Here is a 16,406-nt window from a genome sequence, read left to right as displayed (position 1 = left end):
CTTTACACGTGCTCACTTGCCACAGCGCATGGGTAAAGGTCAGATGACATGTTATGGAGTCTTGTTCTACCATGTGTGTTGGTGCCTAGGATCAAATGCAGGAGACTTTACTCCCTAAACCAACTGGGCCGGATCCAAAGATTTAATTCATTTTGATTTATGGTGTAAATGTGTATGTTTTGGTGCCCAAGGAAGTTAGAAGAGGGTGTCACAATCATTGATGGATGGGTTTGAGATTACTGGGAACCACCTATAGTAGGTGCTAGGACCCGAACTCTGGCCCTCAGTAAGAGCAGCAGGTACTTCTAAGTCCTGGCTGTCTCCTTATGCTTCCTTCCAGCAACTTTTAAATCAAAGTTTAATGTCTAATAAAACAAGAATAGTTTCTTATACATTGTGAATTTATATTGTAAACATTCTGAGTCTCAAACTGCCTTTTCATTTTCCACAGGATGATAGCAAGCAGGCACAATTCTTAGCGCTGGCTGTTGTTTACTTTATTTCTGTTCTGATGGTATCTAAGTATCGGGACATATTAGAACCCCAGAGAGAGACTGCAAGAACTGGAAGCCAACCAGGTAGAAATATCAGACAAGAAATAAATTCACCAACAAGTACAGGTATTTAATATTTTCTTTTCATTATTTGGCATTTCACCATCATCAATTCTTTTTTCCTGCTAACACTTTTGTTGCAGACATGTTTGAACTGTGCTTACTCATAGACATTTCAGACATTTACAGAATTGTTAAAGATACTGACTCAGTCCACTGTAGTTCCATACCAATGTGCGGGTTAAGTCTGTAGATACTTGTAATTATTCTCATGTGTCAGTGAAGCCTTGAGGTTACTGTTTCCCGTTTATGAATGCAAATTATTTGGCTATGTTGTTACTTAATATGCAAGGAACTTAGGACTTTCAACGAATTTCTCATGAAACTTTTGTGAGCATGAAAAATAGGATGTCCTCGTAGAGTTGTTGAAAATAAAAATAAGGTAAAATAGCCAACTTTTACTGCCTAAGTTAAACATTACCTTCTTCCCTTCTTTGCTCTTTCTCCTCCTTGCCTTTTTGCTATTAAGCATTTAATATCTAAATATTATACAAATTATATAACATGCAAACAAACATTTTAAATTTTGTACAAGTTGTAAAAGGTCTATACAAAGTAGTTTTCACTGAAAGAATTTTGGAGAAGTAAGCTAATAGACAGTAGTACCCCACATTGGGTTCATTGGCCTCATTTGCACTACACTAATGTTGCAGGAGACTTTGCATGATTGACCATCACTGATCCCAGGACAGTGAGGCCTGTGAGAATGGAGCCGGATAATGAGACGGTAAAGTCTCATGCAATAGCTACTTTAGCCATAGCTTCAGACAACTTTTTACCTCCCAAGGGTTAAGGAAAGGTCACGTGAGTAAAGTTCTCATGAGTTCAAGCTGTGTGCAATCACAAGGACAAGCTACACATGTCAAAAACATGCTTTTTCATAGAGACATTTAAAGAATAGTTTAAACATTTAATTGACTAGCAGCAGCAAGCAATAATGAGTGATCAGAAGTAAACATTCTCCTATCCACTGTAACTAGAAGTAGAACAGAAACACATTCCAAGAACAATTTTGTGTTTTGAAGAAATGACATCACAAGACTTTTTTTTTTTCTTGGAGTGTTCTTATAGTTATTCAAAATTCTCACACAATCCATTTTTGGTCTATATTCTGACAATTGGTCTTTCCTAATGTGCTTGAAAATGTTTTGGGGAAATTAATCATTTGCATTTCCTACCAAGTGTTTGTATCAAGATGATTTTCTGTTGTTTGCACTGTAACTCAATGGCTCTCTCTTGTTCTATTAGATTAATTTATAGGTGAAATTCTTTACTAAGTAAACACATATGCTTTCTAAATGGATGGTTTAAAAGTCAATAGAGATTTGTGCTCCAACCACTGTATCTTGTTACATGTAACACACCTCATTTCCTTTTTACTGCTATTGTGAAATAAAAGATCATATGTTAGCCCTAGGATTTTCTCATGGCCAATCATACTATTTCACTATAATACTAGTATTTTAATTTTCTCTTGATATTTAAGCATTAGATTGACATCCATGTTGATGTCCTTTTAAAGCATGTGTGTGTCATATATGTATGAGATGAGCACTATTATAGTGAATCTATTAGATCTAGTTTTCTAGTTTGCTTGTGTGTCTTCAAGTATGTATGTTGCTACAAATACTCTGCTTTTGAAACCTCTTTTCCTCCGTAGCTATGTGTTCTTTAGTATTGTTTGCCTGATGCAGTAGCATAGAAATGTCATGAGTCTTTCGTGTGCACTATATTCACACTGCCACTTTCCTTCTCAACTTTATCTCCATGATTCTCTCCACAGTTGTGGTCATTCCATCTATCCCTCATCCAAGTTTGAACCATGGACTCCTTGCCAAGCTGATGCCTGAGCAGAGTTTTGCCCACTCATTTTATAAAGGTAATACTGACGTTATCAAAATGCCCCATGTTTCCATACTCATTTTAATATAGATAATCACTTATAAAGAGGGTGTGTTGTATTTCTACAACGTGGCTTCTGAGAACCAGTTATAGTTTTGTTCTTGCATTCCATTCCATTTCTTGGGTTAACATCTTCAAATTATGGGGACCTAAGATACTGTATTACTATTTACTATGCTGGCATACACTAGCTCTTAACAGTCATGCTACAGTAGTGCAATTAAATTAGTCTAAAGTGCAGCATACTGTAGATTAACTAGGGAAAAAGATTGAACATAAGTCTGGAAAAACTGACCTATTGGTTATTTGATATCTAGTTAGAACATAGTCAAAATACTATTAAAAGGAATTTAAAATAAGTCTTTCATAAAAAAATACAAAATTAAATGTTAAGCATTCAGTAATACTTCCCTAAATATGCTTAGAAAGCATGAGCATAAGGAGAAAAAAAATCATTGAGCAGAAATAGATTTGTAAGCAACAAAAAATGGTACAAATAAAGTCATTACAACAGCCACCATGGACTGCTGGTGAGACTGCAAGCTGGTACAACCACTCTGAAAATCAGCTTGGCCGTTCCTCAGAAAATTGGACTTAGGACTATCGGAGGACCCAGCTATACCACTCCTGGGCATATACCCAGAAGATCCTCCAAGAAGGACACATGCTCCACTATGTTCATAGCAGCCTTATTTATAATAGCCAGGAGCTGGAAACAACCCAGATGTCCCTCAACAGAGGAATGGATACAGAAAATGTGGTACATTTACACAATGGAGCACTACTCAGCTATTAAAAACAATGACTTCCTGAAATTCTTAGACAGATGGATGGGACTATCATCCTGAGTGAGTTAACCCAATCACAAATGATCACACATGATATGCACTCACTGATACCAAGATAAAATTCACAGACCACATGAAGCTCAAGATTAAGGAAGACCAAAGTTTGGAGACTTCGGTCTTTCTTAGAAGGGGGGAAAATACCCATGGAAGAAGATACAGAGACAAAGTGTGGAAAAGAGACTGAAGGAAAGGCCATCCAGAGATGGCCCCACCTGGGGATCCATCCCACATACAGTCACCAAACCCAGACACTATTGTGGATGCCTTGCTGACAGGAGCCTGATAGATGCTGTCTCTTGAGAATCTCTGACAATGCCTGACCTATACAGAGGTGGATGCTCTCAGCCAACCATGGGACTGAGCACAGGGTCCCCAATGGAGGAGTTAGAGAAAGCACCGAAGGAGCTAAAGGGGTTTGCAGCCCCATAGGAGGAACAACAATATGAACCAACCAGTAACCCCAGAACCCCTAGGGACTAAACCACTAGCCAAAGAGTTACACATGGAGGAACCCGTGGCTCCAGATGCATATGTAGCAGAGGATGGCCTTGTTGGACATCAGTGGGAGGAGAGGCCCTTGGTTCTCAGAAGACTCAGTGCCCCAGTGAAGGGGAATGCCATGACAAGGAAGCGGGAGTGGGTGGGTTGGTGAGCAGGGGGAGGGAAGATGGGATAGGGCATTTTTGGAGGGGAATCCAGGAAAGGGATAACATTTGAAATGTAAATAAAGAAAATATCTAATTAAAAAAAAAACAGTAGTTGATATCTTCCATAACTTATGATGTCCAAGGACAGCCTTAGAGCAACTAATGCTAGCAGAGTATTTTTTATTATACCCGATGAACTTTCATATTTTGAGGCTTAAGCAGGAAGTAACAGACTTTTGAACAGTGGTAAATGAAAATTTCTTTGTGAAATTAGTAACGTAAACATTGTATGGAGTTTGCTTTGTGATACAAATTAAAATATTCTATTAAAGCCATAAAATAGACATTTAACTTCTAGAAGATGAGTGTCATCCATTTATTACCAACCATCAATATACATCATTTGTAATTATTTTTAGATTGTATATCAAAGAAGTTAAATGTCTATTTTATGGCTATATCTCTTTCCCTGAGAATATATTTCTAGTTTGAATATAAGTTTAATATATGCATCCCCAACTCTGAGTTGTCATTCCAGTATACCTCTATGACACTTATATATAAACAAATCATACTAATACATTATGTTTTAAGGAGTGGTATCATTGTTAGAGTAACTTGGATTAGATTATTAGTAAAAGGAAAAATGTTATGTCATAAGCTTTAAATATTGATATTCCTAGTATTTGGGTTAGTAGAGCTGGAGAGGAAGGTCAGCAATGAAGAGCTCTCACTGCCTGTTCTGTCAGCTGGCCTGAGTTGTGTTCTCAGGACCCACATAAGGAGCTCACAGCTGCCTGTAACCCCAGTTTAATGAGTCTGGTCATTTTTCATGCTCTGCAAGTACCAACATGGCATGTGGTGCACCATACATTTTGCTCAGTAACACACACTAATAAAACAATGAATTCATAAATCTTTTTTAACAACCATATTTGTGTGTCTTTTACTGAATTCTTCTGTTTCAGCCATTGCCTTTGACTCTGATGTAATAAAGGGAAGTTGCAGATGTAATTGCAGCCATCCATGCCCACTGCCATCCTCTTCTTGTTTACTTCCTTTCCTCGTATGCTTTATTAGGATATGTACTTCCAGAGGGTAGTAATGAACATCCAGTTTATTTGATTTCTTACTAGATGATGCGAAGTGTAATATTTTAAGATTTATATGTGAAGTAGGATGATTGCCTCAAACTTACTAACATGCCACTCACTTGATATGTGGGTCATACTTTTATGAGAAACATTAGAATTGGATGGATATTTTAATTTTTTTCATAATTTTCATGACAGTAGCATCTCACTATTAACTGTAGTTACCATATGCAGGAAATAGTTCTTCAATAAATTAGTATTATTTGAAAATTTTAGTATTATTTTGAATATTGGTGTTTGTTGCTTGTAGTTCTACACTCCCACCTTTTGCTTCAGGACTGGCCATGCTACTAGCCCCTGCCTGGCTTCCCTTTTGCTCTACTCACATTTGCTCTAGGAAGTGGGCTAAGCTACCAGACCCTACCTGACTTCCCTTGAATCCTCGGACAAAACATAAGCACACAGTTTGTTCCTTTAAAACTTGCCTTCTTGGCAGAATTTCTGGGTGCTGATATCTCCTGCCTTGGAAAAGTGTGCCCTTACCAATTTATTATGTATCTCTTCACCCGCCCTAAACTTCCTTGGCTAGTCCCACCTAGCCCCTGTCAAACATCCCTGGTGTCCCACCTGTAATAATGGCCACAGGCCCCAGCTCCCCCCCTCCCCCAAACTCCCAGACCTCACATGGTTGCTGTGTTCTTCTCTCCCTAAATCATGGCAGAAACTCTTTTCCTTATCAATCCTTTTTCTCCTGGGACCTGGGAATCCTGTCTGTACCTTTCGCCCAGCAACTGATCGCCTGCTTTCTTTACTGACAAATCAAGTACCAACTGGGGAAGAAGACCTTAGCATCAGAACCGCCCCCCTTCGGCTGTTAGCCTAGAAATATAATTAATATGCCTTTAAAACAAGAATCTTACTGGTAACTTGTCCTATGATAAAGCTCTATGTTACCATTATAAGCAAAGCAAATAAGTTTAGGTAATTGTAACAGATATGTCATATTAGTTTTCCTCTAATTTATTATCAGGGTAAATAGTTAAGACAGGAAACAAATGAAATAATATAGTTTTATAAGTAAAGACACATGCATTAAAAGTCTAAATAGGCTAAATAATTCTGTTTGTTAATAAATGAACATTCTATATATTATAATTATGTTTGCTAGTCAAGTGGAAGCATTGCTTGATAAAAGGGTACATAATACAGCCTTAAGAAGGAAACTATGATGGTTTCCCTTTTTTGTGTGTATTTTCTTTCTTTTGAGATAGAATCTTGCTATACAGCAAGAGGTAGGCTGAGAAGAGAGCCTAATGTTGAGAAAATTTGAATTACCTGTTGATTTAATATAATAATCAGTTGGAAAGCAGCTGTTTGAGTTGTTTCAGTAGATAGGCAGGACCCAGTTCCTTAGTACCTTTGAAAAGCTACATTAAGGAACTGATTCTAAACTAAGGGGCATACTGTTGGTTTCTACTTTTGTCAAAACGTTAACACAGATTTAGAGACTTAAATCAATCAGTATGTATCTCTTATAGCCCTTTTTCGTTAAAAGTATAAAATGATCCATCCCATAATCAGCCACCAAACCCAGACACTATTGCATATGCCAGCAAGATTTTGCTGAAGGGACCCTGATATAGCTGTCTCGTATGAGGCTATACCAGTGCCTGGCAGATACAGAAGTGGATGCTCACAGTCACCTATTGGATGGAACACAGGGCCCCCAATGGAGGCGCTAGAGAAAGTACCCAAGGAGCTGAAGAGGTCTGCAACCCTATAGGTGGAACAACAATATGAACTAACCAGTACCCCCAGAGCTCGTGTTTCTAGCTGCATATGTAGCAGAAGATGGCCTAGTCGGCCATCACTGGGAAGAGAGGCCCCTTGGTCTTGCAAACTTTATATGTCCCAGTACAGGGGAACTCGGGGGCCAAGAAGTGGGAGTGGGTAGGTAGGGGTGCAGGGGTGGGAGTATAGGGAACTTTTGGGATAGCATTTGAAATGTAAATAAAGAAAATATCTAATAAAAATTTTTAAAAAGTATAATATGAGTTTTATATAATACAAGTAATTGGGCTAGCATCAGTACATCAGCAATAGTGTGTTTTTGTTTCCTTGTTTATTTTCCGGAGTGTCGATTTTTCCTCCCCTTTTCATTTTTTAGAGGCATCTGTACTCCCTGACTCAAAGTCTCTCCCTCTACCGACCAGTAATTGGTGCATTGTCAAAGCATTCTTTCATTGTCTCACTTTCTTCTGAACAAAAATAGGAAAGATTTTCTGTTCGCAGGACTCATTAGATTGGAATTACCTCACTTGAGTAACCTAAGGCAATCTTCCTTTTCAGGGCTCTTAAGTTTAATGTTTCCATGTAAGGCAAATAGTTTCAAGTCATGGGAATTAGGTTTTTGATGCTGTAGAAGTAGGTATGCTGCTACATAGGGTAATTTTAAAAAGCAATTGTAGGTACAGTGGAGAATTTATTATAGGGACATGCAGGGGAAGTGGTTAAACTATTAGGAAGCCTCTTGCTTCAACTTGAGCTGTTATTGCCTAAGAGAAGCATGGTGGGGTTGTAGAGATAAAGAGGGAAGTAACCTAGGGAGATACATTGCAGGTCAAATGGATGGAATTTGGTAACAGGTTCAATATAGGTTTTGAAGAAATGTGATGTTTCAGAGATGACCTCTGGCTGTTTGGTGAGGAGCACTGAGGTGATTAAAGAACCATTTGATGGAGTAGAAAAGACAAGCGGTTGTGAGGACAATCCCAGGGATCCCTGATGGATTTCTTTTCTGCAGATTTTAGAGGGTAGCTGATTTGTACGAGGTAACATGGGAAACTAGTTGGTCGTGAAGCCAGAATTGTAATTTGGTCAGTTTGATTAAATTCCCATTACTTTCCTATTTTGACTTCCAAGTCACCTCCAACAGAAAGAAATACCTCCAAGTTCTTGTTTAAGGCCTGGAAAGATGCCCTGGGTGGGGAGCAGAGGGGAAGGGGAGAACATGTGTTCTCAGGACAAAGGGCCTAAGGTAGGGAAGACAGGATGAGATTATAGATAGATATAGATATAGTGTCTGATGGTGATGATGGCAGCAGCAAGCACAACATGCTGTAGTAGTGCTCCTGTGCTTTGCTGTATACTCTTATATGTACATTGTTAGGTATAGTTAGGTTAAAAGCCTCTATACTATATGTGTGATTCTGTGTCTGTGTTGTAGATAAAGGAACAGGCTAAAGAAATGGAAATGACTCATTCTTCTTCCCAGCGGTAGGAAGTGATATATAAGTCTGGAGTGAAAGTAGAAGACAGTCCTAATTTCCAAGGCTGCACTCTTTACATAATTGATACAATATGGTTGCTTCCTAAACAGTAAAAAATGTTTAAAGAACAAGATTCAAGGGAAGACAAAAAAAGGGAAAAGGAAATTTGTAATAAGTACTCTTTGATAATTGAGTTAAGATGTAGAAATTGAAACTACATTAAAAGTTTTAAAGGTAACTTGGAGGTGAACCTTGACTCTGTGAAACACTGCTTTTCCAGAAGAGGCTGTTTGAGCACTGACAGTAATGGCTAAAAGTAATGGCTAAAATCAACTCCCCAAGTGTCCTGAAAACTAATAATCGATGGAAAGCAACCCAAAGAGAGAATGTAGGGAGTTCTTACAAGAGAGCAGACTGAATAATGATTTGCCTTACACTTCTGCTGTCTGCTTTCCCCAGTTGTGTAGTAGCCTTGGAAAGTAGGGGTCAGGCAGCCATTATGATTGATGGAGGTTGTGAAAAGCAGCTGTGAGTAGCCTCTGCAAAAAGGTAAGGTTTGTAGTTCTTAGAGAGAACATTGATGATTCTGGGATGCTGAGAATAACCTGAATTTCTCCACTCATATGATTTGACTTGGTGTATTGTCTGGGTGGAGGAAACAGCTCTGTGTTACTACATTTGTTGGAAACATCACTAGTAATAATTAGTTTGCATTGTTACTACTGAAAGCTACAATTTGTAACAGCAGAAGCGGCAGCAACAACAACAACATTATCATCACCACCAACAACAAAATTACATAGCTAACATCTTAAAAAGAATATTTAGGAATGAGGTCTATATACCTGGCTCAGCAGGACCTAGGAAGCACCAGTCTCTTCTCTGATGGCCTTAATTGCATTGCTCACTTAGGAGTGCAAGCAGACCATCCAAGCCCACAACCAGAGCCTACAGAGAAGAGTAAGGTGATTTAAGGCTTCAAAACCTTAAACCAGACTGGCAGTGTTTGCTGCCAGTAAATTACTACTAATATAGTTGAGCAGAACCTTTTTAAACTGCTGATTGTAAATACATTTTACAAAATTAATTCCAAAAAGCCAGTAAACAAAGTAACATCAGACTTTGTGGAAGGGGTTTGGTTATCCAGATCTCCATGCTATTTAAAATGTCTCTTTTGAAATTAAAAAACGCTGAGATATACAAATAACAGAAAAATATTATCAGTATAGACAGTGCAGAAAGTAGTTGACAGAAAATTCTACTAATCCAGCCCAGATATTACTCATATGTTTTAAATAGGCAATTATGGGTTTGTGCAAATAATTAAAAGGAATATCTTCTGAAAAATTGAAGGTATGAGAATGTCTCAACAGTGTGTTAGGCAATTGAGAGAATCAGACATGAAAGTGTTTATTTAGGAACATACGGAAATTCTGGAGTGGAAATTATAGTAACTGGGATTAGAAGCTCACTGGAGGAGTTCAGAAGGTTTGAGGTGAGAGCAGGAAGGGTCAGCACAGTTGATGCTAGGCCACTACTGACTGTCCAGATCAAGTGAAGTCTTACGGGCTTCAAATAATATGAAGTGAACTGATGAGTGTGTAACAAGAGACAAGAGAGCAATGAGAAAGAAAGGGACAGTTAAAAAACAGTGAAAAGGGGTTGGGAAGAAATAATGGTGTGTATAAAAATCTCCAGTGTACTCTAAGTAGAATAAAATCATTGTGACCCATACCTAGGCAGTGTGGTCACAGCACTGAGAAATTTTCTTAATTCGTGATTCTTTCTCATTTTGTCTCTCATGGGTCTATTGCTTATTAATAAATTGGATTCCCAACGTTGATTCTTTTGATGTCGCCACTATAGGAAACAATTCTGGGTAATTACTTTGTAGTCTTACTTCATTCAGATTGCAAGTAGAGGGTTTAGAAACTCTCGCTAATAGGAGAAATTGGAAAATAGCAAGTTTAGTACTTTAATATGTCAGATACATTGCGATCATTTTGAAATGGTAATTTAGAGGGACAGCTGTGATGAATGAGGTAAACTTGTAAATCTCATGTCATTTGTTGAATATATATACATGTATATATTGAGTATACTTTAGGTGAATTCAAAACATGTTTTGTAAGGGATGTTAAAGTACAATGAGAAATTAAGGATTTGGGGTAGTAACCTTGTTTTCTTGTCTTGTTGTTTCAATTAATCATTACTCCAATTAATCATTACTCCTTCCATAGAGCATTTTTTTTCTTCTATGTAATACAATCAGGTGTGTTTTAAAATACTTGTGTAGAATTTTTATTAAAAGTTCAAAATCACTATTCCAGTTTTTAAAATCATTTAGATTCAGCAAATAAAGTTAGAACTTTTTATTGACGTGTAAATATTTTATGAGCTTTTAAAAATATTTTAGTATTAAAGGTTGATGGGGTTTTAATTGAAAATTCATAAAATTTCACCTTAACTTGGAAGTCAGCACTTATATTGAGCTCTAAATATCTTAGGAGTTGTAGATTTCTTTCTTTCTTTCTTTTTTTTTTTTAAAGATTTATTTATTTATTCTATGTAAGTACACTGTAGCTGTCTTCAGACACTCCAGAGGAGGGAGTCAGATCTCGTTATGGATGGTTGTGAGCCATCTTGTGGTTGCTGGGATTTGAACTCTAGACCTTCAGAAGAGCAGTCGGGTGCTCTTACCCACAGAGCCATCTCACCAGCCCGAGTTGTAGATTTCTAATGCTTATTGAATGTCAGTTAGCAGACCAGATGAGGGAGCAATAGTTAGTGTAAACAACATGTAGCTGCGGAAGCGGAGTGATGGACAGCTCAGCAAGTATAAGTGTACTTTCTGCAGTTTGTGAGGAACAGATTCAAACTCCAGCACCCACAAGGAAGACCTTCCCGAAAGGTCTGTAACCCCAGCTGTGCAATCTGACTTCCTTTCTGACCACCTTAGCATATACAGGTACACATCAAATAAACCCTTTTTCCTCTGAGTTGCTTTTGGACATATTGTTTCACCACAGTAGTATTAAACTTAACTAAAACATATCCCTTTTCTAATAGTTCCAAATCAAAATTTTATACTCACACAAGCATGAATAAATTAATTAGTAAATAAATAAATCTTGAAAACTCTTTGGGGGTGGTAATTTAGGAACCACAAATTGAAGGTGTTGATTTGTGGGTATTTTTACTGGAGAAGTACTTATCTGTTGATCTAATATAAATTATAAGTTTAAAATATATGTGTAGCCTAAATGCAAAGCGTACCATAAAATGGTTGAATATCATATAGTGTAAGGTCAAAACTCTGAACCACATCTGTTAAGTCTGTACATTCAGGTCAAGTACTGGAGGATACTCCACACCCTTTTATGATGGTTAAACTTTGAGATGTCAGTAACTGTCACTGGCATTGTAGTGCTGTGGTGGTTGGTTTTGGACATTCACTTATTGCCTGCTGTTTGTATGAAAATGTCATAACAGCTTTTCAATGTTCTCTTGGTATTTTGCTGCAGTTGAATGGCCTTAGCCTCCTTCTCTCCTAACTCTGTATCCTGAAGTTACATATCAGCTCCCAAAATCTACTATCAAGTTGGTGTTAATATCACCAAAATTTATGGCTATTTTCATGGTTTCTAGACATAAGTATTAAGAAATTCTGTAGACACAAATGATCAAAATGAGTTTGTATCTTATGAACCACTCTCTATTCACATTGTTTGATCAGAGGCTTATTATGCTTTATTCTTCTTATAATCTATATTCCAAAAATAATATCTTGGTTTATATCTTCCTTATTTCTAATGCTATGATTTTCAATTTGAGTCTTACCCTTTTCTTATAGGGTTGTATTTTTGTTAAAGCTTTAGCTATGATTTGAACTGATTTTTCCCTGGTGTTTCTTGTGGTGCTGTTGAGATTGCATTCTCAAACCTAATATAATTCTTTTCATTTTTAATCTTTGGACAGTATAAGAATATATTTTAGTTTCGATTATTCTGTGTTTGAATGAATATTCTTTCCCTAGTTTTCAGATTAATTTTTTTTTGATTCTTGAGAAAACTTGGCAAATAAACAAGCAAAACTAAATCTATTTAATAAATATAGTAATGATTATACTGTAATATTACATTGTTATATATGTATATTTTGCCTATTTAAATGAATATTGTACCGTTCAAAGTTTGAATAAAAAGATGTTAAGTTTTTCTGATTTGAAACATAACCTTCAGTTTAAATCCAATCAAAGTAAAAGGAGATAATAGTTCCTTTGTCTCGTGGAGTATGGCAAAATAATTCTGAAATTAATCTGGAAAAATTAATAGGATCACATGTTTATGCTACGGTAATCTTCTGCATTCACGAGATCAGCAACTATTTAACTACAAACCCAAGAGCTGAGCCTATCACTGGAAACCTTACATGATTGTTACCCTCATGTGTGGACAAACTTGCAACAGACTTGATTTGTGTGCATGACAATATCACTGAAGTAGCATTCCTCTGTGATTTTCATTAGCTGGTTTTAAGGGAGGTCTCCTAAGCCAGGTGCTCATATCTGGACTGCAGTTCTCTGTTTAATTTCTTACCAACATAACCTTTTAAAGAAACAGAAACAAGCATCAACAATTTCAACAAATACCTATACTGTAAATAATCCATGTATATCCTTTTAACACCTTATTTTTCATCTTCAAAATGATTTTAAGTTATTCCAGGATGTGATGGTACAAACATTTAATCCCAGCACTTAGGAGGCAGAGGCAAGTGTATCTCTGAGTTCAAGGCTAGCCTGATATACAGCCAGGACTACCAAAAAAGAAAAAAAAAAAAAAAAAGGAAAAGATTTTAAGTTAAAGATTGTGTGTATGTGTGTGTGTGTAACTAAGGTCAAGTACATTTTCCAGTTCTATTTAGAATTTGATAAATTTTAATTCCAAAAAGGACTTTATTTTAACTTTTGTTCAATTGGAATTGGACCTTTAGAAAACTATTTACTTATATCCCACTCACCCTGTGTGTTTTCTATTTCTTCACCTATATGTACACTCTTATGATTGACACATTGTAGGTGTACAGGTAAGAGGACAGTTGGTTACCTCATTCTCTTATATGAGTTCCAGGGATCAAATTCAGGTTATCAGACTTGTTGTCAAGCACTTTTGTACATTGAATCATCATATGGTTTGCAGTTCTCTGATGACTAAGGATATTGAATATTTCTTTAGGCGCTTCTCAGCCATTCAATATTCCTCAGTTGAAAGTTCTTTGTTTAGCGCTGCACCCCATTTTTAATAGGGTTATTTGATTGTCTGGAGTCTAATTTCTTGAGTTCTTTGTAAATATTGAATATTAACCCTCTATCAGATGTAGGATTGGTAAAGATCTTTTTCCAATCTGTTGGTTGCCATTTTGTCCTATTGACAGTGTCCTTTGCCTTACAGAAGCTTTGAAATTTTATGAGGTCCCATTTGTCTATTTTTGACCTTAGAGCATATGCCATTAGTGTTCTGCTCAGGAAATTTTTCCCCTGTGCCCATGTGTTTGAGGCCCTTCCCCACTTTCTCCTCTTTTAGTTTCAGTGTATCTGGTTTTATGTGGAGTTCCTTGATCCACTGGACTTGAGCTTTCTACAAGGAGATAGGAATGGATTGATTTGCATTCTTCTACATACTAACCTCCAGTTGAACCAGCACCATTTGTTGAAAATGCTGTCTGTTTTTCCACTGGATGGTTTTAGATTCTTTGTCAAGTATCAAGTGACTGTAGGTGTATGGGTTCATTTCTGGGTCTTCAGTTCTATTCCATTGATCTTCCTGCCGGTCTCTGTACCATTATGGGCCCAGAGGTAACAGTTTAAAGATCTTTTTCTTTTCACTCATTTTGATTAGAAGCATATGCCCAATTCCTGTATAAAAATAAATATATGTTTCTGATTATGTTCTTAAAAGTAGAGATTGATATTCATCCATTAAAAATTACCAAAAATTTCTAAAATAATTAAAAATAAAGATAAAAAATTGCTAATTTCTCATGGCACACTGTGGTATAATTAATAAGTATATCTTTTTGAAGTAAACACTTGACAAAGTCTACATTTACAAATTCACAATTTTATATGTGATTTGAGAAATGTGTCTTGAGGTAATTTAAGTATTTTGGACATTTCTTTATTAAAACACCAAAGGTATTTAAAATTTCTTTTTTTAAGGACAATAATATATTTTAAGGAAATAACAGGATTGTTTTTCTTGTATGTTGCTTGAGAACTAACAGTGAATAGATAGTGGGCGGAGGTGATGAGGCGTGTTTTGATTGCTTTAGGAATGGGTTGAGTTATGCTCTTAAAGACATAATGTAGATAACATCAGACAATTTTTTTTAAAGAAATGGGATTGTTTTTATGTGTCCAGAACAAACCGGCAGGTGCATATGGATGTTGTATTTGAGCCAAGTTGTGCTGTGCATGTTCAGTGATAACCATGAAAGTTTCATTTGCTTCTTACGTGCACATGAAACCCTTTAATTAGACCAATGTCTTTCATTACAGAAACACCTGCTACATTTCCAGACACTGTAAAGGAGAAGGAAACACCAACCCCTGGTGAAGATATTCAGCTAGAAAGTTCAGTTCCTCACACAGATACTGGAATGGGAGAGGAGCAAGTGGCTAGCATCCTAGATGGGGCAGAGCTGGAGACTGCTGCAGGTCCTGATGCAATGAGTGAACTTTTATCCACTTTGTCATCAGAAGTAAAGAAATCACAGGAGAGCTTAACTGAACATCCCAGTGAAATGCTGAAGCCTGCACCATCCATATCTAGCATTAGTCAAACCAAAGGTATTAATGTCAAGGAGATACTAAAAAGTCTTGTGGCTGCCCCAGTTGAGATTGCTGAATGTGGCCCGGAGCCTATTCCATACCCAGATCCGGCACTGAAGAGAGAAGCACACGCTGTTCTTCCTATGCAGTTCCATTCCTTTGACAGGTATGTACTGACCTTCTAATCCTCAGGGTCCTATGCATCGTAAGCTCTGTGAACTTGCAAAACGGTAGGAGGGTCTCAAGAACATCTCATTTATCAATGTTGATTCTTACTTCAAAGACTGTCTAAGTGCTGGTCTGCAGGATTGAGTCTGGCATGAGGCATATCACACTGGAACTGGTGAGCATAGCGTAGAGTTAGAACCTACTCCTCAAGAATGATCACACATTGAGGAGTCTATTTTCCTCTTTGCTTTACTTTTCTCCATATGAAATGGAAATGATAACTCTCCCAAATCAACTCTGATTCTCAAATTCTATTATACTGTTAGAAAATATTATAATTGTTATTATAGATTAAGTAACTTCCTTTAAGTAGCCACAGTTAATTTTAATTCTGAGTTAATCTTTATTGAAAAATAAAAAAAGAGGTTTGTATTTTTGGTTGTTAAAAAAAGATTGCAATTCCTTCATCAGTATAAAAGATTTAGATAGTTGAAAATAAATATTCTTGAAAGGCATTTCAAACATAACTTAGAACCTGTCCCATATATCTACATTTAAATATAAAATCATTCAAAAAATTTGGAAGCAACTGATTCCTTTTTAACTCATTATATATGCAATTAAAGTAGCTCAGAGATTCAAAATAAAGTGATATAGACACAATGAATCATTGCATTTAATATATCTTACAATTTAAACCAAATGCAGCCTCAGAAAAATACTGCAGGTATTCACTGATTACCAACAAGAGTACTTGCTTATTGGTTTTGCTATATAGTTTAAATAAGCATTATTAAGGCATTACTAAATAGTTAAGTAATGTCACTTTCACAAATAGTCATAAAAATGATTATTAAAAGTTTCTAAGTAGTGGCAAATTATAATATTATGAAGTGTAGAAATTGCCTTTCTGTTCTGAAAAGTGTTGATTAAATAGTTGTTAACTCTGTTTTCTCATGTTTATTCAAATGGTGTTTGTTCCTTCTGGATTTCACATTACATCTCTATTTCACATGTCCAATTTATGTTTAT

At 36.5% G+C, this 16,406-nt stretch overlaps 1 protein-coding gene across 10 annotated transcripts in view; it reads left to right on the top strand.

Moving 5' to 3' along the window:
* Nbea (neurobeachin) overlaps positions 1–16,406 on the top strand; it is a 543,806-nt gene that overhangs the window by 196,814 nt on the left and 330,586 nt on the right. For all 10 annotated transcript variants that reach the window (XM_029475176.1, XM_029475174.1, XM_029475170.1 and 7 more), the window contains 3 exons: positions 452–620; positions 2,398–2,493; positions 14,934–15,372. In XM_029475176.1, coding sequence (XP_029331036.1) covers positions 452–620; positions 2,398–2,493; positions 14,934–15,372 — 704 coding nt within the window. The remainder of the gene's footprint in view (positions 1–451; positions 621–2,397; positions 2,494–14,933; positions 15,373–16,406) is intronic.

Source organism: Mus caroli, chromosome 3, assembly GCF_900094665.2.
Source record: "Mus caroli chromosome 3, CAROLI_EIJ_v1.1, whole genome shotgun sequence".
Taxonomy (NCBI): domain Eukaryota; kingdom Metazoa; phylum Chordata; class Mammalia; order Rodentia; family Muridae; genus Mus; species Mus caroli.
This window is presented reverse-complemented; position numbering and strand designations above follow the sequence as displayed.